The sequence below is a fragment of the Diadema setosum genome, chromosome 15, assembly GCF_964275005.1.
Source record: "Diadema setosum chromosome 15, eeDiaSeto1, whole genome shotgun sequence".
NCBI lineage: Eukaryota > Metazoa > Echinodermata > Echinoidea > Diadematoida > Diadematidae > Diadema > Diadema setosum.
In genome coordinates, this window is record NC_092699.1 from 13,908,287 (window position 1) to 13,934,173 (window position 25,887).

At 38.4% G+C, this 25,887-nt stretch overlaps 1 protein-coding gene across 1 annotated transcript; it reads left to right on the forward strand.

Annotated features, from left to right (window-relative positions):
- The first annotated feature begins 3,342 nt into the window (after window positions 1-3,342).
- LOC140239046 (development-specific protein LVN1.2-like) lies at window positions 3,343-24,493 on the forward strand. The gene is made up of 7 exons (XM_072318942.1): window positions 3,343-3,406; window positions 6,753-6,867; window positions 8,059-8,222; window positions 9,636-9,720; window positions 13,409-13,606; window positions 16,524-16,615; window positions 22,545-24,493. Exons 1-7 carry the CDS (start codon window positions 3,401-3,403, stop codon window positions 22,617-22,619), a joined length of 735 nt encoding a protein of 244 aa, XP_072175043.1. The 5' UTR covers window positions 3,343-3,400; the 3' UTR covers window positions 22,620-24,493.
- Window positions 24,494-25,887: the final 1,394 nt, after the last annotated feature.

Here is a 25,887-nt window from a genome sequence, read left to right on the forward strand (position 1 = left end):
ACAATTTTAAACTTGCGGGAAAAAAAACAATACAAACACCCAACACAAAAGAAGATTTTGAACCATCCGTATCACCCATATATACATGCATGCGATAAATTAAAGGGATGGTATAGTTTTGGGGCTTTGGCTTTACTACCTGTCTCTGAGATAATGAGAAACGTCATTAGATCATTATGAAAAAAACATACAATACTAATAGATATTCAAAGTTTATTCGATGAAAATTGAATTTGAGCAAATACATAGTACGTCACGTGGTCCTAATACAAGAGGTGAGACCCCGTGACTTTTATTAGGACCACTTCGTTTTAATTAAAAAATAATATCTCTACCTTTTCAACATCAATTCAACGGAATCATCAGTCTTTGAATTACTCTTAGAATTGAGTGCTCGTTAATATTTCATAACCTCGGAAAAAGTTAAGATCTGAATCCGCCATGAAGATTATGGATTCGGACAGCTGCTATAGGGCGTGGTCCGTGGACCATTTGAACAGTGGTGGTACTGGTAGTGGTAGGGCCGGTTGTAGGAGTGGTGGGACTGTAAAGCCAAGAAAGTACCGGGGTGGGGTTGTAATTAAAAGCCAGCGACTGTCGCGACAAAAAAAAAATAAATAAATAAATAAAAAAAATAAATAAACTAGAGATTGTAATTTGTCATCACTGACAAATTAAGGTGATCCGATTTTTTTTAATCAATGATTCAAGTCCTGATCGCAATAGGCATGACCATGCAGGTTTCATCTGTGTTCAGAGACATTGGCCGTGTGATGTTTGGATTCTAATTTAGAAAAGGGAGTCATATCTGCCATCTTTGGTACCAAATCTGTATACACTATAACGAAGATACAGCAACAAGTACATATGACCTTTGACCCCACTTTGCACAACCTAGATGGCATCTGAGCAAAAAGTGGTTATTTTGTGAAATGATTCTTGTAACATGATCTTTGCGTGTGCAAAATATGGGAAAGAAAAGACATGTATTCACCAAGATACAGGATGAAACATTTGTGACCTTTGACCCTAATTTACATACCCAAGATGTTGTCCGATCAAGTGGTTGTTATTTTATGAAATAATGTACGTGACATGCACTAAACATGTGCACAATATGGGGGTGATAGGGGCTTTTTTTCTTGAGTTATTGCAAAGAAAGTTGCAGAAACATAGAAATATCTCAATACATCGAAGATAAGCTTTAATTTCAACCAAGTATTTTAACATGATTGCGACAGGATTATGAAAAAACAAAGGACACTCAAAGATAGCGCAAAGTCTCAGTTACAACATATTAAAATCTGAGAAAAATTCACCGAAGGGTAAGTGAGCTAGTGCTCGATAAAGACAATCATGTCAATTTTCACATCAAGAAAAATTCCTCCCATAGAGATAACACATCATAACGAAGAAACAGAAAGAAGTACATATGACCTTTTGACCCCACTTTGCACAGACAAGATGGCATCTGAGCAAAGAGTGGTTATTTTGTGAAATGATTCTTGTAACATGATCCTTGCGTGTGCAAAATATGGGAGAGATAGAACATGTATTCACTTAGATACAGGATGAACCATTTATGACCTTTGACCCTAATTTATATACCCAAGATGGCGTCTGATCAAGTAGTTGTTATTTTATCAAATAATGTACGTGACATGAACTAAACATGTGCAAAATATGGGGGTGATTAGATATGTTTTTCTTGAACTATTGCAAAGAAAGTTGCAGAAAGAAAGAATATCTCAATACATCGAAGATAAGCTTTAATTTCAACCAGGTTTTTTGACGTGATGCAGACATTGTATGAAAAAACGAAGGGCACATTACGATAGCACAAAGTCTCAGCTACAACATACTAAAATCTGGGAGAAATTCACCGAAGCATAAGTGAGCTAGTGCTCGATAAAGATAGTCATGTCAATTTTCATTTCCTGAAAAACTGCACTCCCATAGAGATAACACGTAAACTGGTCAAATTTGACAAGATTACTTTCAATCCTTTTTTACGAGATGATGCCGTCATCTAATCAAAATACTGTTATTATGTTAATGAAAAAGCATTCAATAAGCTACTATATACTGAAATCTGGGTAAAAATTGGCCAAGGATAAGTGAGATACGCTCGAGTAAACTTGAAATTTGATGACGTCATTTTGAAAATTTACTTTTTTTACTTTATTAAGAAATTAGATATCTTTTAATCATTTTGCCAGCATTGCCACCCCATGAAATGACATGTACAACTCATCAGCTTTCAAAATATGTAAAGAAATTGGGGGGTCACCGTCCATCCTGACGAGTAAAATCGGACTTAAAATTGGCGGTTTTTTGGCATGGTTGCGCTGTATATCGCCATTGACGCGCGCGCGGAATTTCAACTTTGATGGGCCCGTATGACGTCATATTGGGTCGGATCGTCTTGAAACTTGGTAGAAGTATTCCTTGACATTTTAGACATTCGATCCGTGCAATAAAACGGGAAATTTCTATTAATATGAGCTGTAGGTGCGTATATGCGCGCGCGCGTACGCGTCCGTCGATTTTTTTTTGAAATGCTGTAAATGACCTGAAACGTGTGCAAAACAATTTTGAGGTTGATTAGAGTATGTTTGAATTTCAACGCGCGCGTACGCGCTCGTTTAGTATGAACGTGACTAAATTTTATGAAATATATCAATAGACCTTGACTTGAACTATATGATATGTTAATTTCATTCAAAAATTCCGTTCCATTAATGAGATATTGATGTAAACGTGATTTCAGATAATGACGTCATAATGACGTCACGGTTAACTGATCACATTGATACACTAGATCTGTCGTCCTTATGACATGATACATACATGGTATAAGTTTGAAAGTGATAGTAAGGGACTTTTTGAGTTAACCTCTGCACAAGATTTGAGGAGAAAGAAATAAAGAAGAAGAAGAAAGAATCCGTACAGATACAATAGGTGATCCGAGAGGATACTCGGATCACCTAATAATGTGTCAACAGTCCTTGCCAATTATTATGCTGAAGGGCCTTTCACATAGCGCCAATTACTGGTCTGTATTGAACAGTAGGCGTTCTCATTGCTATTCTGGGCCACTGTGATGGTACAGGTGGCGAACAGACAGTCGCTTCAATTTGCCGTAAACATTACGTCACTTCTGCCGTAAACATTACGTCATTTCCCAACTTTAGACGAACTCGTGACTGTATAATACCCGTATCGCATACTGACAGCTACCCTGGAAGAATTTTGCTGTATACGAGGGGAGCTGCTTGTCGCCCCTGCCAAACCGCCTGCCCTGGCCGCCAGTAGCTGGGTGTCACACTTGTTCTACACTCAGGCCCGGACTCGACTCCCGTGTCAGACCCATGTACTCGGGTATTCTGTTTCAAGACGAATGTTGGTAAGACTGCTTCGCTTTTATTCAACGTATTTTTGTTAATATACCAACAATTGCCGATTATCTAGTTTGATACTTCATTAGCACCAGAGTTCTCCGTTCGCAACCCTGTAATTCATACTAACGTGAATTAGACTGTCTACCTGTCGAATAAATCCTGATAGGGATCGATCGGCAGTGTAATACCGTTGGGCGTATGGGGTCAACCGCACAGTTGTGTGTGTGGCAGCGCTCTGTATAGGTGGGGTAAAGGTAACTGCGACCAGCCCCAACGACTACGTGCAGCGGCGCGGTCTCCGGGGCGCGTAGGGTGAAGGGTAACCAGCCCGAATACTGTATAACTTATTGTGTACATAAGGAGCGCCCCGGGGATAGGTAAAGAGTTACCTTCTGAGTTTGAGCATGGATGTACCTCTACCTCCTTTTGGTTTGAGTGCAAAGTGGGCTGCAGTGCACCTAAACTGACACGATATTTCATGCTTTAGATTTTACTTTGTTATGTTTCAATTACAGATACTTTGTTATGTTTCAATTACCTAAACTGACACAATATTTCATGCTTTAGATTTTACTTTGTTATGTTTCAATTACAGGGGTGATAAACCGGGGGGGGGGGGGGGGGAAGGGGGCCCTTTTTTTTGCACCTGAACATAGGAATACTTAGGGTTTCACCACTCTGCCCCTCCCCCCTCCCCACATACCACATTTTTCTTTCACCCCGGAAGTGACACCTAGAAAATAGAAAAAAAAAAATATTAGTGGTGTGGTATATTGTTTTTGTGCCACAACCCTGGGGCGTTCTGTTATAAAAAGTTAGGGGGGGGGGGGGGGACCAGCCTTAACTCTCAATGTACTAGTACCATGGTGGAAACCCCTGTGTGCCGCGTTCCGAAGGTAGTCAAGCTTTAGAAGAGAAAGAATTCTGCTTTTCCAATTTGCATAACTTCTACAAATTTCTGTTAAGATGGACATAATAGTAAACAAAGTTAAAGAGGAATGCCAAACTTTGCCTCGATATAATTTGTATGAAAAATCTATTTTCAATTTGTCTTCTGAATTACCAGTTGCTACATTACTGTAAATTCATTACTTTTGCACATAAAACCGTGACAGAAACTTACAATGTACACGCAAATCTAGTCGGGAACACCACTTGATAGTCAATCACCACATAGAATGCGAGCCGTATGTGAGAGGAACAAAAGTGTGTGAAACGCTTTTGTTGTACCGCGGGATTAGCGATATATCGATCGGTTTTGGCGGCTTTGTGTGATGAGCAGAATATGCGAAGTTGGCATGCCGTCGACTGAGTCGGACGTGCGAACGTGGCACATAAAGAGTTAAAAGGACAACTGCATGATAGAGCCCCTGGGGTTCCAAAATCAAGAATAGTGCAGGTGCCTCGTTATTGCCTATCTCATTCTACAGATGGAACATTGCATGTCGGCACCTTCACACACGTCACACACACACATGTATACATGTAGCTCAAATGTGACAGAATCTACATTTGTGTGGAGATATTGAGAAAAATTTGGTGGTGGCTGTGTGTATGGTTGTGGAGTGCCACTGGTACTTTAGTGCTGGCCAGGTACAACCTTGTAGTGGTTCTTATTCCTTTGTCTTTTTAGTGCAATGATCTATTGTCTCTGTAAATGGTGTATAGATTTTGATAATTTGCTTCTGGTTTTAGATTTGAAATGAATATACAATACTTTGGGTAGGTATATATACAATTTAAAGAGAAATATAGGATGATATAGAGACACCAACATCAGCTGCACTGTAGGTGATGATGTAATGTATAGTGCTTTCATTGAAACAATTCTAGTAGTAGTATGTAAGAGGGAACATTCAAATGTAAAATGTATCTGCCTAGACACTGAACTCAATGGATATTATAGTGCCGAACTAAAGTCCATTAGTTGAAATCCGGCCCAGTGCAAACATTGCAATATGATACAAGATGTGTTAATCTTGTATCTCCCTGTTTATCCGCATTGTGAAAATGGATCCTGATGATGGAAGTGTACAATGTAACGAAGTGGCACTTTTGAAAAAAAAAAAAAAAAAGGGAAAAAAAAGCTTAAGAAGGAGGAGGGTACCCATATTACATGCAAGACAATAATGTACAACTTGTATTGATTTCTTATCATCTGTATGTTGATCACAGCTAACTGAATTAGTTTTTATGCCTCCGCCACGAAGTGGTGCCGGAGGCATTATGTTTTTGGGTTGTCCGTCCGTCCGTCCGTCCGTCCGTCCGTCCGTCCGTCCGTCCGTCCTTCCGTCCGTCCTTCTGTCCGTAATGAATTTTGTGGACAAGGTAACTATCAAAACCTTTTGAGGTATCCTAATGAAACTTGGCATGTATGTGTATTAGGGGGTGAAGTTGTGCCTATCAACTTTTGGGTGCACATGCTCAAGGTCAAAGGTCAAAAGGTCAAGGTCAAATGCTTAAAATTTCACTATATCCCCCATATCTATGCAATGCCTGAAGATATTTTCTTGAAACCTAGTATATACATGTATTACCCAATTAAGATTCTCTGGTAAAAGTTTTGGGTCATGAGGTCAAAGGTCAAAGGTCAAAAGGTCAAGCAAAAATGGTAAAATTTCACTTTTTTCTCTGTATCTTGGAAATTGTTCAAGGTATCTTCATTGAACATAGTATATATGCATGCACTGACTGGCAGTGATTATCTAGGCAATTTGGGGTTCATGGGTTAAAGGTCAGGGGTCAAAGGTCAAGGGCAACACTTCAAAATTTTACTATTTCCCTCATATTTGTGCAATGCATTTTTTTTTTTTACTTGGTGTATGCATGTAGGCCTTTTAACTGAATAGAGATTCTTTGGGTATTTTTTTTTTTTGCCAAAAAGGTCAAAGGTCAAAAGGTCAAAGATCAAGTGAAAGTGCTGAACTTACAATTCCTCCATATCTCGGAAGTGGCTCAAGTTATCTTGAAACTTAGTACATGTTTATGCATGTTCTGCCTGACAGTGATTCTCTTATGAATTTTAGGGTCAAAGGCCAGATGAAAATGGTAAAAATTTACTATTCAATACAGAAATTGCACTTTTTCTCCATACCTTGAAAATTACATGTACATGCTCTCCTATTCATCCAATTAAATCTAGGTCAAGGAAGGTGAACATTCAACACATTTGTGACAAACATGTCATTTTGATATTTTGCCAATTTTGTGAAAATGTAATCACACATTGTCCACATGTACTATAGACCTATTAGGAGAATCGTGCGTTATGGCGGAGGCATACCAGTCGCCATAGCGACATTTCTAGTTGATTTCTTTTTTTTTTTCCATTCTTCTTCTTCTTTATTATAGATCTGCCACAGCTTGAAGATGAAGCTATTTGCCATCACCACTCTCGTAGTTGCTGTGTCGTCAGCCAATGCTCAGTCAGCTTGCTGTGCACCCCTGCAGTACATGGCAGGAATCGGTAAGTGGAGCTTGTATGTGAATCACTGTGAAGGGATGGTGAGGTTTTGGTTGAGGTAGGAGATTCAGATTTGGATTTTTTGCAAGATAATAACAAATCACTTAAATATGACATTAAAGAGCACAAAATTGTACAGAGATTCAAAGTTTATTTGATGAAATTCGAGGGTGAAATGGCTGAGATATCCAAAAACAAACTAAAACAAAGTGGTCCTGATAAAAGGTGGGTATCACCTTTTATAAATCGGCCCCCCTTTTTTTTGGGGGGGGGGGGGAATGTCTCAGCCATTTCAATTTTCATCAGACAAACTTTGAATTCCTCTTAAGATTGTATGCTCTTTCATTTTTCGTAAGTGGTTTCCAATTATCTCACAAGACAGTTGGTAGCCTGATGAAACCCCATCTTTGAAAACCAATACTATACCGTCCCTTTAACCCTATTCCCACGTCAAGGGGGGGCAAACCCCCTTGACGTTTCGCGTGGTTATTCCGCAAGGCGTGATGCTCTTGCCTCGACATTGTATGACATATTTCTTTCAAGTATCGTGCAACTTTTGAGACCAAATTTGTCACTCCTGGCCATACCGTTTTGAAGCCACGCCCCTTTGAAAAAAAAAACTGTCAACCCAAAAATTGCTCAAAAACATGATTTTGTGTACAAATCCAATGTGAATTATGTTGTTTGCAATTAATTCATATAGAAATAAATATTTTTACTTTCAATGGCTGAAAATGATTGATTTTAGCCTGATTATGTTTTAAAAAGTTTCTGCGACAAATTTCAACGAAAAACCCCCAACAAAAACAGAGAAATACATAAGAAATTAAATAAACAATAAAATACATCAGAAATGATTATGAAGCCGAATTTTTGCTTCAATATTATTGTTGAGGATATTGAAAAGAATATGTTCACCGAAAATCTAGAAGTCTTTGAGCTTTATTTTTTTATTTATAAGCAAAAAAATATTTTTGCATAAATTAGCATAGATTAATTAATATAAAAAAAAATACATGAATTAAAATTTGATAAATCTAGCTATACAGTCTTGTAGATTACATTAGCCTGAAAGGGGGGGGGGGGCAATGGAGGGATGAAGGTGATATTGTGCAAATTTCAAAGACTGTGACTTCTACTAAAATATTTTTTTGCTGTTGAAAATGTCCTCATGTTGTGTGCTTCAAATTTTAGGGACCTCCATGGGGCAGTACGAGTACTTCAAAGGCGGCTCTGGGTTATCCAGCTACATCTATGGCGCCTTCGACTTTTCTGCGATGACTTTCGGCTTTGGCATGTACATTGACTACTTGAATGGGACGCAGATCTATTTTCGGATAATCCAGAACTATACCACAGTAAGCGAACACCAGTTAACCATATCTGTGCCAGTATAAGGGCATTTGGACAGTGTGCTCAATGATACAAAGATCAGGCTTTGTGCCACACCAACCGAGCAAACATACATATGTACAATGTAGCATTAACAATACATGTCTTTAATGAGACACTGGAAACCAACAGTGGTGAAGTTTGAGTGGAGATTAATAATTACATGTATTTCTAGTTGTAGTTGAATCTGGTATTACAGATGTTGTTTCCCTTTTATTTTCCATTATGCATATTTTTTATTGCTGTATGTCTCACATGGCCCTGTTGGCATATTTACAGTCTACTCATGCAGCAAAAATTGGATCATTTTTTAACTCCAAAGTCACTAATTGTAGAGTTTTATCGCAGGACGAGCTAACTCCATTCTTGTTAAGTTGAGATATTTTTTTATTATAGCTGCCAAAAACAAAGAAAATGATAAGAAAATACAGGATAACTTTAACCATAACTTCTTGAATATTCATTGTTGTGATACAAGTGAGATATTGCTGGAAACGTTTAATTTTGCTCTATATGCAGGGGAGTGAGTTTCTACAAGGTATCTTTCAAGGCTTGTTAATTACAGTTTTGACCATATTTTTGCCTTTTATTTAGATTTCAAGCAGTGCTAATAAGTGTTATCCTTTATCCACCAGCTTGTCTTACTATTGCTGACAAACATTATATCCTCCTTGGCAGAGGTAATGTTAGTTACCCCCTGCTTGTTCATGAAATACGGGCAGATATCTAAGGCCTGGTGCCATATTCCATGAGGCCGAAAGCCGAATCGAATATGGCACCAGACCATAGATATTTCCCATATTTTGTGAGAACAAGCAGGGGGCAATGATTTTATCTTTTTAAGTGTAAGTGCTATTTAAAACCTTCTTATCACTGATTTCCTCTGGTGAATGATGTTGACATTGCTGGCTCTAAGCCTAGCCATTTTGACCTTACATCTCGCGGGCTGATTATGCGCGCATATGTACAAGCACAGCTAGCTGTGTAATATCATGACGTCATATCACGGAATACGGAAAATATTCAGTTGTTGGTCTTAGTGTGATTGACCAATGAGATAACAGAATTCATGATCACTAAAAAATAATTACGGAAAGACACTTGATACTTTGCATGGCCGGCAGTACTTTTTGTGCACCATACAAAGGAATACATACGTAATAAAATGTCATCACTTTGGCAGAAGAAATCCAGAAGTGGAAGGGGAGAGATGGGCTGAGGCCCATTTTTGTTTGTTTGTTTGTTTGTTTTTGCTTGTTAGCTCATCAGACTCGGAAGTGCACCCCACTTTTGAAAACGCTCCGCCGGCCCTGCTTTGATTCTCATGTTCACTTTTGTTTCCTCTCCATCTCATTTCATTCTCTACCAATTCTCACCAGGACACTCAGTGGGCCATCTTTGATTCATACAAGGTGTGTGTCAAGCAGCCTGCCTTCAAACCTGTGCCTAACAGATGCATTCCAGGTGAGTACGCTGCCCCAGGACTGCCCCCCCCCCCCCCAGGAAAAACGCAGTATCTACATCCAGCTTCATTTCTCAACAACCGAGATATTCACCATTTTATATTTTTGCCAAAGCCCCTGGAAATCTTTTGAAAAATTCCTTCATTGTGGAATTTTAGTCTATCTAGCTACCAATTTTCCTGGAAAATATCATTTTGTGTTTTTGTTTTGTTTTTAAGTTATTGATGAAAATGTAGATACTTTGGGAAAACCCCATGCAATTGACTGATTTCCCCATGGAAAAACGCAGTATCTACAATGGAACGAATTTCCCCAAGGAAAAACGCAGTATCTACAGCGGAATGACTAGGATTAATCTTCTGCCATAATTATGTATGCATGTATACATCATTGTACAAGTATTCATGATGCACCATCCTCAACCTCTGGCCCTGGGGGATGCATCCTCCATCCCCCCATTTATGCCCTGATTACAGAGCAGGCTTCATAACATTAACAAATAACAGATCGTTCTTGGAACGTTTTGCTTACATTCCCAGACCGATCTTGCTGTAACATTGCATGTTTAATATGAAGCTTGCCAGGGCTGTAATGTGATGCTACATGGCCTAGCCGCTAACTAGCATCTAGAATACTAGATCTAGATCTGTACAGTCTGGGCTAGAGTCTGTCTAGACCAAAATAAATCTAAATCGGATGTCTGGACCTAGATCGATCTAGACTAGTTTTTATATCGTTTATTCTAGGCTGGCTACGTAGCAGGCTACACGAGTCTATACAGCCTTAGGCTATACATGCATGATACTCACAGAAAAAAAAAAATAGCCTAGAAGAAGGTTTAGTCTAGTAGAAGCCCTACACGAGACACGAGACGAGAAAATACATATCTAGAACCGGTCTAGATCGAAGTGACATCCGCTCTCTAGGCCTATTCCTTCTGGATTGAACCTAAGTTTTTTATGTCATGTAAATTTGTAATGTAACTTTTTTTACTTGTAAGTTGTGGCATGCAGCATGGGATCATGCATGCATTTTACTAGCCCGACCAGACGCTGTTACTACGCTATGCGAAAACGCGACGTACCATGTACAGCGACTGGGCTGTGTATAGTTTCATAGCATTTTACCTAGCATGACCAGACGGCTGTGGCGCACAGCGACAGCGGCTGCGTGTAGTTAGCATTTTACCCAACCCAGTCTCACTAACGTTAGGGTCTAGACACTTTCTAGATAAGAATTAAAATAGAACTTATTCTTAACTGTTTCTATTTTGTCTATTTACCTCATATAATCTATTGTCAGCTACAGCTGTATTTAATTTTAAGACAGTATGGTATGGAGTAGATAATTGAACATTGACACATCACTAGACTTACTGTAGGTAATAGGATTCTAAGTGGTTAAGTTTTACTTTTTGACTTCTTACTTAACGTTAGTTTTATAAACAGGCCTGCCCTAGTAGTAGGCCTATTCTAGTCCTACACTAGATCTTTCTTTAGACTTTCGGAATACGGACCCTGAAAGTTCTGATTAACGTTAAGTCTAACGTTAGAAAAGAGACGCAAGACTCAAACGTTACTGTCTAACCAGACATGTCTTAGACTTAGATCTAAATATAGGGTCTAACATGTTACATAACCTGACGTTTATCCGATACAACACAAATACATTGTAGATCTATTGACTTTCGCCGAAACTTTCGGATTCGGAGCCTGAGGAATTTTGACTAGGGTCTAGGCCTAACAAAGTTACTTCACAACAAGTTAATATTGAAATAGTACGGAAGATGTTCATCATCGAGGTATTATGAAAGAATAAAGCTGATCGTTTATCAAACGACAAACGATCAGCTTTATTCTTTCAATATTGAAATAGTTTTGAATAACTTACTCATTATTTTCAGATAAATTTTTCTTGAGGGCTAGGCTCACGAGTAATTTTCCCTACGACAACATTTTGTTTTAATCCACACTGTATGCTGACTAGCCGTGCCCTGTGCTGACTGCATGCTCAGTGCAGCTAGCTGCAAGCTGCTGTCATTAACAGTGTTGTGCTGTTATACAAATGATGCACAGGATAGAGTGCGTTAGTGGAGATGTAGCGCACTTGAGGGTATTTACAATTGTGAAACATGCACGAGGCGAAGCCGAGTGCATGTTGCCCTACATTGTAAATACCCGAGAGTGAGCTGCATCTCCACTAACGCCACGAAATAATCCTGTGCATCATTTGTTTTATAAAATGGGTAGAAAACTAACATCATTTTTCACGTACATTTGTGGGTCAATACCAGTCAGCTACATGTAGCACTCGCTCAAGAATCGATGTCCGAAGATGTTGGTCCCAAACATTTACGCACGTCGCACTCTGAAATCCCGCACATATAAGTACTGTACGTATAAGAGTATATGTATGTATAAGAGTATACGTACGCCACACATGTTATGCACACAAGAAAGGCCGGCCGGCGGCCCGAACTAGAAGTTGTTTACAGGATTGACAGCGCGTATAGTAGCGCGCGACGCACTTGTAAAAACTGATGGAGTGCGCACTGCTAGTGTAAACATTGTGACATCAGGCCGTGAATGTTAGTGAGAAATTAATGAACGCACATGTGACTCATTTCAGCGCTTCCAATTGGCTACATTCTTGAACCCATTTTATAAATTGTTTTAATGTGCACTCAGTTAGTCTTAATCGCACACTGTGTTTTATATTAGGATCACGATCTCATCAAAATATTTACTAATCAATATTGTTTCGGTTAGATATTTTGAACATTATGTCTTATTATTCAGCAAGTATATCTAACGAAAGTAATTTACGTTCAAATTACAGAACAACTGGCAAAGTATTCACATATAAATAACAGTGTCTGGTAATTAAGACTAGCTTTGTAGATACTGCGTTTTTCCTTGGGGAAATATTCATCATGTAGATACTGCGTTTTCCCTTGGGGGGGGGGGGGGGGGGAGGAGCATGTGAGATGTGTGTGTATAATGTGTGCATTTGTGAAGAATTTGGAGTTCTTATTCCTGGACAGAAGATCTGCATGGACTAGTTAGCTTAGTGCATGAGAGGAGCACATGGCAACTTTTCAATGAACATGCTGACAACACTTTACATGATTTGTTTTATCTTGTATTTCATGTATTTCACAGTAAATTAGTTTTATCTTATTCATTTACGTAGTTCTATACAGTCAGTTAGTTAGTTAGGTAGTCAGTGAGTTAGTTGGAGTAGTTTCTGTATGTGTGGAGGGATGAATTCAAAAAAAATATTTGAATTGTTTGTTAGGTGTTTGTAGGTGTGTAGATGTTTCAGTTATGTACAGCTGTGTATGATATTGTTGTTTTAGAATGTTTTATCTGTTTATTTGTGTATTTATATTTTTTATTTGTCTACTTAGTTTTCTAGATACGAGTGGTTGATCGTTGCAGGAACTTCTCACCCAAGTCCTGCATTTTGATGTAGCCTTGAAGTGAATATTAACTACTGGAACATATGGCAAGGAAATATATTTGCATGTTTTTATTTACATGTATCATGCTACTTTCTGGTTGCATGAAATGCACAAAAATTTCAACATCACAAAAGAAAATTTCACTTTAACAGCAATTCTGACCATTGGTTTATTTATCTTTTTTTTTTATGATTTTTTTTTTTTTTTTTACATTTCCAATTTGCAGATGGAGCTGTGCCTGTTGGTGATGGCGTCATTGGAGGAGTGGATGGGATAATGGTCAGCTCCTTTTATTACTTTCCTGGACCCGATGACCCACGGCAAGGGATTGTGAATCTCGGGGTGCGGAAGACCAACAACTCAGGAATATGCACCCCTGTCAGCAGTCAATTCCAGGGTAGCCGCAGTGACATGCCTCTCGTAGGTCAGTGAGCCTAAGGTTTCCTTGTCAATGTATTGACCACCGACCCTCACTTGAAACCAGCTTGGATTCCAAAATTCTTCAGAGTACAAAACTGTATGTTATGTATATTTTTAGATTAATTCTGAACAGATGTAATTGAATGAGTGACAGCATGAAGCGTTTTCCTTCCCTTTGTCCCTCTCCTTTCTTACATTCTCTCCCTTCACCACACCCTTTCTTACCATTTATCCTTTCCCTTCCCCATACTCCACCCCTTTCCAACACCCCTTCCTTCGCTTTACCCTTTCCCTTGTTCATACCCCTTTGTTTCACATAATCCATTCAATTTCCCACAACCTGTACTGACCTTTACCACCCCCTTTTCTTTGTTATACTCCCTCCCTTTTGTCATACCCCTCCCCTTCTCCATACCCAGGAATTCTGTAAAAGAGGGCACAAACAATATTTCTGGTGCTACTTCTGGGTTTCATCTTATTTTTTTCCTTTTTATTTCTTTTGTTATGCCTCCGCCACGAAGTGGTGCTGGAGGCATTATGTTTTCGGGTTGTCCGTCCGTCCGTCCGTCCTTTCGTCCGTAATCAATTTTGTGGACAGCATAACTAAAAAACCAGTTGAGGTATCTAAATGAAACTTGGCATGTATATGTATGAGTGAGTGAAGTTGTGCCTATCAACTTTTAGATGCACATGCTCAAGGTCAAAGGTCAAAAGGTCAAGGTCAAATGCTCAAAATTTCAATATTTCCCCCATATCCATGCAATGCCTGAAGTTATTTTCTTGAAACTTAGTGTATATATGAACTACCAAATTAAGATTCTCCAGAGAGAGTTTTGAGTCACGAGGTCAAAGGTCAAGGGTCAAAGGTCAAGTCAAAAGGTTGAAATTTCATGTTTTTCTCCATATGGGTAATTCCATGGGGTTGGGACTGAAATTGTGACATACAAGTTGAAAATTCAAGTTGGGTAAATTGAAATTTCCTTTTTCCCCCTGATTTGTTACTCCCATTCTTCAACTTATTCCACTAGAAATCTGTTTATTACTTCGCACACTTTCAGTCAGCATGGGTAAACAGGTATGACAAAATACCTATGTTTATAAATACACAGACTTCATTTTTTGACATCCTCAATAATTATGCCTCCGCCACGAAGTGGTGCCGGAGGCATTATGTTTTCGGGTTGTCCGTCCGTCCGTCCGTCCGTCCGTCCGCTTTCGTTTACGCGATAACTTGAGTAATATTCACTGGAATTTTACCAAACTTGGTCAAAGTACAAAGTATGATGGGGCAATTATTTGATTGGATTTTGGGTGAAATCGGCCTAAGGTCAAAGGTCAAAGGTCAAGGTCAAATCATGAAATTGTATCCGTTTACGCGATAACTCGAGACCGGATCAAGCAAATTTCACCAAACTTTGTCGGAGGATGACGTGTGATGGGGCAATTACTTGATTAGTTTTTGAGTGAAATCGGACAGAGGTCAAAGGTCAAATATCAAGGTCAAATCATAAAATTTATCTGTTTACGTAATAACTCAAAACTGGATGAAGCATCTTTCACCAAACTTAGTCCAAGGATGATGTATGATGGGAAAATTAGTTGAGTAGATTTTAGTGACATTGGCAAGAGGTCAAAGGTCAAAAGGTCAAGGTCAAATGCTAAAAATGTTGCTATTTCCCCCATATCTATGCAATGCCCAAAGGTATTTTCTTGAAACTTAGTGTAGACATGTACTACTGCGTTAAGATTCTCCAGAGAGAGTTTCATGTCATAAGGTCAAAGGTCAAAAGGTCAGAGGTTAGGTGAAAATGTTGCAATATCACTTTTCTCGCAAATGGTTCAATGTATCTTCATGGAACTTGGTACATATGCATGTACTGACTGGCAGGGATTATCTAGGGAAGTTAGGGGTCATGGGTCAATAGTGAGGGGGTCAAAGGTCAAGGTCAAATCCTCCAAATTTTACTATTTCCCTCATATACTAGTATATGCAATGCTTGCATTATTAGTTTAAAAACTTAACATATACATACATTACCTAATGGAGATTCTCCTGGAAATTTCCAGCCAGAAGGTAAAAGGTCAAAGGTTAAGGGTCAAAGGCCAGGTTTCAATGCCCCCCCCCAAAAAAAAAAAAAAAAAAAATCTATTTTGTACTGTAATTACACTCTTTCTTCATACCTTGGAAATTACTCAATGCATTAAACTTATAAAAGGGTCCGTCGGAAGTCAAGCAAAAATTCTCAATTCCCTAAATATGTGTACCTGCACTCTAAGACAACTATAGCAAACCCAGTTCAAGGAAAGTGAACATATTCAAGATATTTCTGACAAACCTGTCATTTCAGTATTTTGCCAGTTATGTGAAACTGTCATCACACATTGTGAAGACATTGTACTATACACCTATTGGGAGAATCATGCATTATGGTGGGGGCATCAGTCGCCATAGCGACATTTCTAGTTGAAACAACAAATAAAGAGGGGGCGTGTGCATGGTGTGCCCCCCCCCCCCCCCCCCAGGCCTCTGGATCCACCACTGATAGATACCCCTCCCTACCCCATGGGCTACATGACCCACTTTTCCAATATCCCCTCCTTTCCAAACAACCCACCTTTCTCATGCCTCTTCCTTCCCCATACCCCCTTCCCCTGTTCCATGAAATTGCTTGAATAATCTTTATAGCATGTTATATACCACATTCACATTTCAAGTTATTAAAAGTGTTTGGAAAAAGTTCCTTGCCTGAAATCATCATCTACTCCAAAGAATATCTAATTATCAGTGCAACACATGGTAATGCTCATATGTTCAACACCTTAATATTACCTGGTATGAAAATCATAATGCCACAAGAAGAGAGTGTTCATTAATTGCTGCAAGAAGAGAGTGTTTATAATGTATTCTTCTTGATTTTCAGCTGGCATGATGGAAATTTCAGGGTTTTCAAACGTGACTGTTGGCATTCCAGACCCTGGCAAGTGGTTTAATCTCCCCTCGTTCTGCAATGAGGTAAGTTTCATTAAGAAGGGATGGTATAGGTTTTGTTGAGATGGGTATCCAGGTTTTAACTTTTTGCCCCGATAATTGGAAACCACTTTTATGAAATTTTAAGAGCATTTAAAAGGAATTAAAAGTGTATTTGATGGAAATTGGTTTTGAAATGTCTGAGATATCTCAAAACAAAGTAAAACAAAGTGGTCATGATAAAATGTTGGTCCCACTTTTTATTAGGGCCTCTTAGGGCCCCAAAACCAATTTTCTTCATATAATTTTCTAATTCCTCGTAAAATTGTATTCTCTTTGATATTTCATAAGTGGTCTATGATTTTCTCTCAAAATGTTAAAATATGAATCCTCATCTCAACAAAAGCCATACCATCCCTTTTATACTTACATGTACATCCTTCTGGCAGATTTTGACAGCTCATTGCTCTCAGTTTACAAACTTGTCATCACAATGAATTTGATGTAAATTGGGATGTCTTCTTGAACATGTAGGGATTCAGTAGATGCAGGGAGATTAGCAGTGAAAGTTTGCTTGAATAACACTGTCATGGTCTATCTAATAACTTTTTTTTTTAAAGTGTGGTTAAATCTGTGTTACACTTCTGAATGGGAACTTCACACCAACTTGCCGTGTCACAAAAGTGCAGTAGAAGAACATGAAGGAAATGAAGAGTTTGTTCGCAAAAACCGATAAGTCCATATTTGCCAAATGGAGATATTTACGATTAAAGGTCAAGAAAAATAAAGAGAATAATAAGTGAATTTTTGCTTCTTTTGACCATAACTTCAAACATGTACCTTTATGTGTAGTGACCAATGTATCATTCAAAAGGTATTATTTTGTACTTTATGACAGAGACCGTACTTCAAAATCTTCAAAAATGGACTTATCGGTTTTTGGGAACAAACTCTTAAAATGCAAAAAGAATTTAGATAAATGTTTTTTTTTTTTTTTTTTTTCCGGGGAGATTCAAAAGAGCACTCAACCTACATGTAGCTCCTCCAAAGGGCATGGATATCTGTGTGTGTATATGCGTAAAATTTGTTTAACCTAACATGATTTCATCTAACTGTGTTTTCAATTTAATAACAAAAACAAAACAAAACGAAACCTTTCTTGACTCACTACTGCTTTTAAGTTTAGCTACAGTCACTGTCCATACCTTGAGAAGGACTCATAACTAAAGTACTCCTTTGAGATATTGAATTGTGGGAAATTCTTTGTATACAGTGTACTTCCTGTCATATGTCATTGTAATTTTGTCACATGAGAGAGTGTGTCAAGCAGAATTAATCACAACCTGTATATTTTAGAACACTTTAAACTTTCACTTTTTGTGTTTCACAATTTCATTGCTGCATTCACTGTTTTCTAAACTTCATATGTTACTCTTTGTACGTACTTCCTCTTAAAACACATTGCTGTAGAATGTTGACTGAGAGTTTGGCACAAAATGTATTTGGGCATACATGAAATTGCATTGGTACATCAGTTCACTAGAGATCTAATGATCATTAAAAATAAAACCGTAATGGTTAACCCATTGAGGACAAGTCCCGAGTATACTCGGGCAGGTGTGTATGGGAAATGGGTGGTTTAGCAAAATCAGTCTGTCCTCAATGGGGTAAGACTATGTGTTGAGCTCTTAGTATTTCTTTTTTTTTATGGAATCAAAATCTCATCCATTATACATATGTATAATTGTATATAAATATATGTATATAATATCTTCTTTTTTTTTCGTAGGATAATTTTGAAAAGAAATCGTGATAAATGTGTTCTTTTCTGCATCCTGGTAAAAAAAAAGTTTGATTGACCTTAATAAACAAAGAAAATGTATAACTTTCCATGTGCACTGAGTTTACATTGATGCACTGTGTATGAATTTCATAATATATTTATCCTACAATGACATGACTTCAAACCTTGCATTTAAGCACAACACAACAACCTCCAATTTCAGTATCCAACCAGGGCCCTGTCTCATAAAGCTGTTTGTAAAGTTATGAACAACTTGCAAGTGACTGGTGATCAGTTCTTGTGCTGAATTATCGAAATTCTGATAAGTATAGCTTATTAGAACTGATCACCAATCGCTCATAAGTTTGTAACTTTACAAACAGCTTTATGAAACACCCCCCCCCCCCCCCCTTCCCGGAAACTCACCCAAAAATAGATTCTAGCTTTAATGGGCAATTTATAGCCCTGATAGTTTTGTTGCAGTGTATGATAGCATGTCATGTGCTCTTGTGAAATATGAGTGATATGAAAGCCATTACTTCCTTGAATTCTAAAAAGTGTTCTGTGTCTGTGCAGGCCATGTGAAGTGATCGGAAATGTTCTCTATGATGAACCTTTTAGACATTGATCTTTCAAATTCTGATCATTACCTTGTAGCTGTTATCAATTTTGTCAATACTGAGATTTTGCTGATGACAACTCTTGAAAAAAAAAAAAGATATTTGATGCGATCTTTCAATGCCAGTTTGTTTTCTATTAGCCAGAGAGCTAGCGACCACTCAATTTACCCCATCAAGCCCAAAAGGTTTGACCCCTCAGAGTTGTTGGGACCACCCTCCTCATTCACAAAATGCACGTCAGCCTGATCCCTGAGGGCGGGTTCGGCCCCCAGGGACCCCCCTAAGAGGGCCCTTGGCGGATGTAATTTACCCCATGGAGCCCATGGACCAAACTTGGTGTAAAAGAATGTCCTATGGGTGTACATCATAAAAATATAAAAACTGACAAAATATCTGGTTGGGAAAGGGGTTGCCAGACCGCTAGTTTGCAGGCACAAACCCTTGGTGGTGGTGAATGAGTCTGCGCCAAGACTACACTTTCCCATAGACCGAGGGACAGTGCCAGTTTAGTGCATGTAGTAGTCTTGGCGCAGACCCCTATACTCCTAACAAGGGTTTGGCCTATATCCTGGGACCCAGGGTAGTTTGCAGGCACAAATTGACCAGGCACAATAGAACACACACACACACACACGCACACACACACGCACACACACACACACACACACACACACATGCATGCGCATACGTTCACATATTTCTTTATGTACATACATGTACCTACATACCTTTACACAAAACACGTCTCACAGGTCTCTCCAGCCATGATACCTTGCACATGTATAATAAATGTCAGACCTATAAGAAATTCACTTTTTTTGAATGTTTTACATGGATGCTATCAATGTACATTCAAGCGGGAACACTTAGGAGAATTTAGAATTTGTGTGAAGTTGTATGTATGTTATACTGGCCCTACCATTTACAGTATTATGTATTCACCTCATGAGACACCATAGCTTTTCAGAAAATGCTGAAATGAACCCTTTGTTGTGAGTAGAGACTTCAGTTTCAGACCAACCACAGAAGCACTAAAGACCAGTTATATAGCACATTGAAGTAAACCATATTATCAACAGTGTTCAATATAACTTTTATAAAGTTCGTGTCAACAAAAGAAAGTCAGATATAGCTTGGAGTACTTCTTTTTTCTCATGATTTTATGATTAAAATGCAAAAACCAAGTCTCAATCCTTACATGATTTTTTTTTGGATATCACCTTTTACGTACGAAAAATGGCAAGGATTACAACATTTATGCCAGTATTTCCTTTATTCGATTTTAATAAATTCCAAATCAGATGTATTCCTGAACTTCCTTGAAACATTAGATAACAAGGTTTACTATAGAACGCTTATTTCAGTACTTTTGTCGACTTTTTGTTCCTGGAGATTCTTTATAATGGAGATACATTATAACTTTATGATAATTCTGGAGATACATTTATAACTTTAGAATAATTCCCAGCCCCACACAAATGAAACTCAATTGTATCACATACTGCAAACTGCACTGCCATTGACCCTGGCCAGTAATACACACCAAGTTGAAACACTGAATCATCACTTGAATGAAATGCTAAGCTCTATATAGCATGCAGGTTGAGAGTGTTAACTTGATGTGTTCTCTTTATATCAGCACTTTTGTCAACTCCTCATTTCTATAATCATCTTTAGTTTTCCATCCCCACACAAAACTCAATCTATGGTGTCACATACTGCAACGATAGCATTGTGATTGTCATTAACCCTTGACATTACACACAAAATTGAAACATCAAATTACCAACTGAATGAAATGCTAGCTTGATTTCTTTTAACTATAGCATGCATGTTGAGAGCATCCACATGATTGTTTTTGTGTTCTCTTTTATACACTGTATCAACATTTTTGTCCACTCATTTGTGAGATACTTTGCCTACACCCCCCCCCCCCCAAAAAAAAAAAAAAATCAACTTTCAGGGTGTCACAAATAGTTATGCAGTTACAATGCAATTCATGCCTATAATTTAGTTGTCATTATAACCCTGGTAATTACAAATCAAGTCATGCATCCTATTATATAGGGTAGACAACAAAGGGCTTGTTTCAGCATTTCCAAAAACTATTTGTGACATACATACTAATACTATGGAAACATAATAAAGGATAAGCAGGCTGCGTGGCCAGTAAAACATAACAACTACATCTCGCTTGAGATCTTGCTTTCGAGTTCTTGCTTGAAGGTTCATTGATAGTATCCATGTAAAACATTCAAAAAGTATGAACATCTTTAATTAGGTCCGACCTGTATTATGTGCAGGTGCTATGGCTGTAGAATTAGATTACCAATTCAAGTGACATGTTTTGTGTACTTGTACAATGTATATACTTGGAGTCATGTGCGGAACATAAATGTGTGCGTGCGAGTTGTGTGTGTGTGTGTGTGTGTGTGTGTGTGAGTGTGTTCTATTGTGCCTGGTCAATTTGTGCCTGCAAACTACCCTGGGTCCCAGGATATAGGCCAAACCCTTGTTAGGAGTATAGGGGTCTGCGCCAAGACTACTACATGCACTAAACTGGCACTGTCCCTCGGACTGTTGAGAGACGCTACAGTACAGGGCCTATGGGAAAGTGTAGTCTTGGCGCAGACTCATTCACCACCAACAAGGGTTTGTGCCTGCCAACTAGCGGTCTGGCAACCCCTTTCTCAACCAGATATTTTGTCAGTTTTTATATTTTTATGATGTACACCCATAGGACATTCTTTTACACCAAGTTTGGTCCATGGGCTCCATGGGGTAAATTACACCCGCCAAGGGCCCTTTTAGGGGGGTCCCTGGGGGCCGAACCCACCCTCAGGGATCAGGCTGACGCGCATTTTGTGAATGAGGAGGGTGGCCCCAACAACTCTGAAGGGTCAAACCTTTTGGGTTTGATGGGGTAAATTGAGTGGTCGCTAGCTCTCTGACTATATGTGAGCCGAGAAAATCGAGTTTGAAGTCAACTCACCAAAGTCTGTCAAAACGTTCGGATTTCTGTTTTTAACATAACTTTGTAGTCGAATGTATATTCTATCGTCTGCCGAAATTTCGAAGCTAAGTGATCAAAGGAAAGGCCTGAAAAGAGCATTTTTCTGGGCCATGCTCGGTTCACCCGTCAGCGACTTTAGGATCCTTTTGTTGTAGCGGGTCACTTATGCCTTTGCCACAAAGTATTGCAGGAAGCATTGTGTTTTTGGGTTGTCCATCTGTCCTTCCCTCCATTGCCCTTGATCATACCATCCATCTGTAAGCGCTGGCAATCAGGCCGAAGTTTGGAAGTCTGGTGGGCATGATGTCTGTCTAGTAATCAGGTTATTGTGTCAAGTCCAAGCCAAGTATACAATATGTCATGCACATGATTTTTATCATGGCTACTACTAAAACACTGAGTAATCAGTTGGGCAGCGAATGAAATGAACCACCCACAGATCCTCAGACTGCACAGTCTTTAATTGATTGAGCAAAGATTGGTAAATCTGCTGAGCTAAGAATGGTTCGTTTCATACATGTATCTTGTACACTGTATATATTATGTATCTTCAAACAGGACAGCCACACATCTTCCAAGAGTGGTCAAGAGTTGCCGGACTTTGGTGAGTTTATCATACCCTCCCTCTTCTGAGACAACAGGAGGAAGAGGCTGCGTTGAGGTAGAGGTGGAGCTGGAGTTGGAACTGAAGGTGGCATAGTGTAGTTAACCTGCTGGCATAGATGTCATGCCATTGAATAGTGGTATGAAAAGGCATAATCTAGTCAAGTAAATCCTTATGAGTCAAACAGTAAAGTTTTGGTCAAAATGGGATGAAAAATAAGGAAGTTATGACAATTCTAGGTTTTGCTAGTTTTTCAGGAAACAGTTCTTGAACCGTCATTATTGAATAATGCAAATGGCAAAGTGAGCATGTCATCCCCTCACAACTTCCATAACTATTATGGTTCATACATAGGATTGTGAAATTTCCATTTTTCCATTCAAATGCAATTATCACTATTTTGAAGTTATTCAACCAGGAATAACATCATGTTTCAGACTTCCGTAACAGAAACATTGAATTTTGATCATATTTTTGTACATGATCAATGGAAAATTGTGAGGGTGTGACATGGTAAGCTCACTCATTTGCATATTCATTTCCACTGTCCAAGAACTGTTTTGCAGAAATTAGCAAAACTTCATTATGTCATCACTTCCTTATTTTTCATTTGATTTCAGTGAATTCTTTACTGTTGAATTTGTAAGATTTTACTCTTTTTTATCAGACTAAATTTATCTGGACTGGATTTCCCCTTTAAGTGCATGGGCACATGAAGTGTGTATTATTGACAGACAAAGAGCCTAATGGTGTAAGACAGAAATCATGCATCGTAAATATGTTTTTGTCTGGATATTAACAATAAATGAATTGTACATCCATTATAGTGGGGCAGATATGTGAAAAATATGCTCACATCCGGCGGAAAGTATGAAATTTTGCATGTAAGGGTATTTTGAGGCACTGATTTCAAAAATTGCTGAATCCAAGAGATCTGACCACTGGGTCGGCCGCCATTTTGAATTCCAATATGGCCGCCGTCAAAGATCCCTATCTTCAGTTCTGAATGACATAAGCCATTGAAATTTGACACTTCAAGGGGACCTCCGGATGATTTTCAGACTTTTACATTTAAACAACTATAAATTAGTCAAACTGAGCACAGAGTTTCAGAATTCATAGTGATTGGGATAAGTAATGAGAATGTTTTCAAAATTTATTATGAATTGCAATGAACAAGGATGATGACATGACAGCCTCACCTTAAGAATGCATTGGGGCTCAAGGAAGCAGAACAAAAGAAGGTATGCATGAATTTTCACAGGTGAACTTGTTGAGCAAGCGGTATTGTAATGGAATTACACTGCTACATTTCTGAAATATATGAGGCTCTGATGTCATCATCACTCTTCAGTGTAATTTGTTTAAGATTTTCAATTTATTGGTTTCTCTGCTCAAGGACCACAATAAATTCCATGGATCTATACATGGAGCTTTTGATTTATGTACTACATGATGTGAAATTATGAAAATCGTCCGGAATGCCCCTTTAAAAGCGTGGTGATATGATGACTTCAATAACAGACTTGTTTAATATGTCTGACAAGCTGCATGGCAGCCAATTTGGATTTTCCTACATAGTTGCCATGTTGGAGTGTTGAAAATCTCTATCTCTGGTTTGTAAATTGGGTTACCTGATTGAGCACGCGTTTGTAACTGATTGAGTGCGCGCTGCTGTATTTCCATTGTGACGTCAGTGGAAGGTGCATTATGCTTCATTTTTGTGCACTTTTTGGCATGCCTGTGAGTGTTAGTCGTGATGTTTATCTTCGCTGCCATAGTGGAATTCAAAATAGCAGCCATTGCATTCGTCAGACACATCACATTAGTTCATTTTTTACTTCAGTGTGTTAAAATATTTGTTTGCTTCTACTTTCAGCGTCACTCACCACTTAGAAGTCGAGATAGGAATTTTGAACATTTATTTTCGTCAAGGCGGACATATTAGAATTCAAAATGGCGGCGGTTTGATGTTTGTCAGACACTTCAAATTAATCTGTCACCAAATTCAATATGTCAAACTGCTCTTGTGTACCAAATTTTGGTGCCACATGTGACGTCATTCAGAACTGAAGATAGGAATCATTAATTTGTTTTGTGATGGCGGCCATATTGGAATTCAAAATGGCTGCCGACCCCGTGGTCAGATCTCTAGGATCCGGCAATTTTTGAAATCAGCACTCCAAAATTCCCCTGAATGCAAAATTTCATACTTTCCGCCGGATGTGAGCATCTCGACCAATATTTGCTACATATCTGCCCTACTACTGTATTAACATCATAATCAGTGTCAAATCTAATGGTATCATCTCAAATCAGAACAAGTGAGCAAGTTTTTTTTTTTTATACATATTGGAACCCCCCCCCCCCCTCAAAGAAATCACGTTGAGATGGGTCACACCATTTGTGTATTTTGGCAGACAAGAGGCTAATGTGTTGCTCCTTTATGCCAGAGATGAAGTCATTTTTTCGTCCTTTTCCCCTACCCACACAAAAAAACAAGTTAGTTGTTGCAGAAGAGCAGAAATCCTATTGTTGTTGTGATTGTTATAGCGGTATTGTTTGCTTTTGTGTAGTTTGGCATGCCACAAAGGAAGAGAAATGAAGAAGGGGAGGTGAGCAATAGAGAATATTATACACAGAGATGTAAAAGGACTCAATGGCAAATTCATTTACAGTACTGTACATTTTTTACACCTGTCGTACAATGTTTCTTTAATTTGTCTGTCATGTGTTTAGCACAGAAATTTATTCTTTGTTCAAATAATTATACTATGATGATCTCTTCTCGCAAGCTGGACATTGAAGAGTAATTTTTTAATTAAATGACTGAGCTTCAACCAACCTTGAATTACTGATCATTCATCATCCCCAGCCGATGAAAATTTTTAGTATCAGTAATTTTTTAGTTTCCTTTTTTTTTTCTTCTTCTTCTTATTTTTGTTTAGAGTAGACTGTTGCTGATTGCCAAATGTTTTAAACATTGTTGGCAAAGATTGATCTTTATAGGCTGAATTGCACTCAGACAGGTAACATTTTAGAAATAAGTTAATGTGCAAAGTACAGTTCACTTATATGTTTTCTTTCTCTTTACTTTCTGTTCATGTATGTATTCATTTTTTCTTGGCTGAAGTTTATAATGAATTCGTACCAAGTACTCTGTAATATGCAAGTTTTCTACACCTACCACAGGTCATAAGTCTTTCAAATAGATATTGTTATCAAGATAATATTTTAATCGTATTAGTTTTGATCATTCACCTGCATCTCATTCAATAAATTATATACATTTCCTAG

Coding starts and splice junctions, on each gene's coding strand:
- LOC140239046 (XM_072318942.1), top strand. Junction 6,868..8,058: donor GCAGTACATGGCAGGAATCG/GTAAGTGGAGCT, acceptor TTCAAATTTTAG/GGACCTCCATGGGGCAGTAC. Junction 8,223..9,635: donor TAATCCAGAACTATACCACA/GTAAGCGAACAC, acceptor AATTCTCACCAG/GACACTCAGTGGGCCATCTT.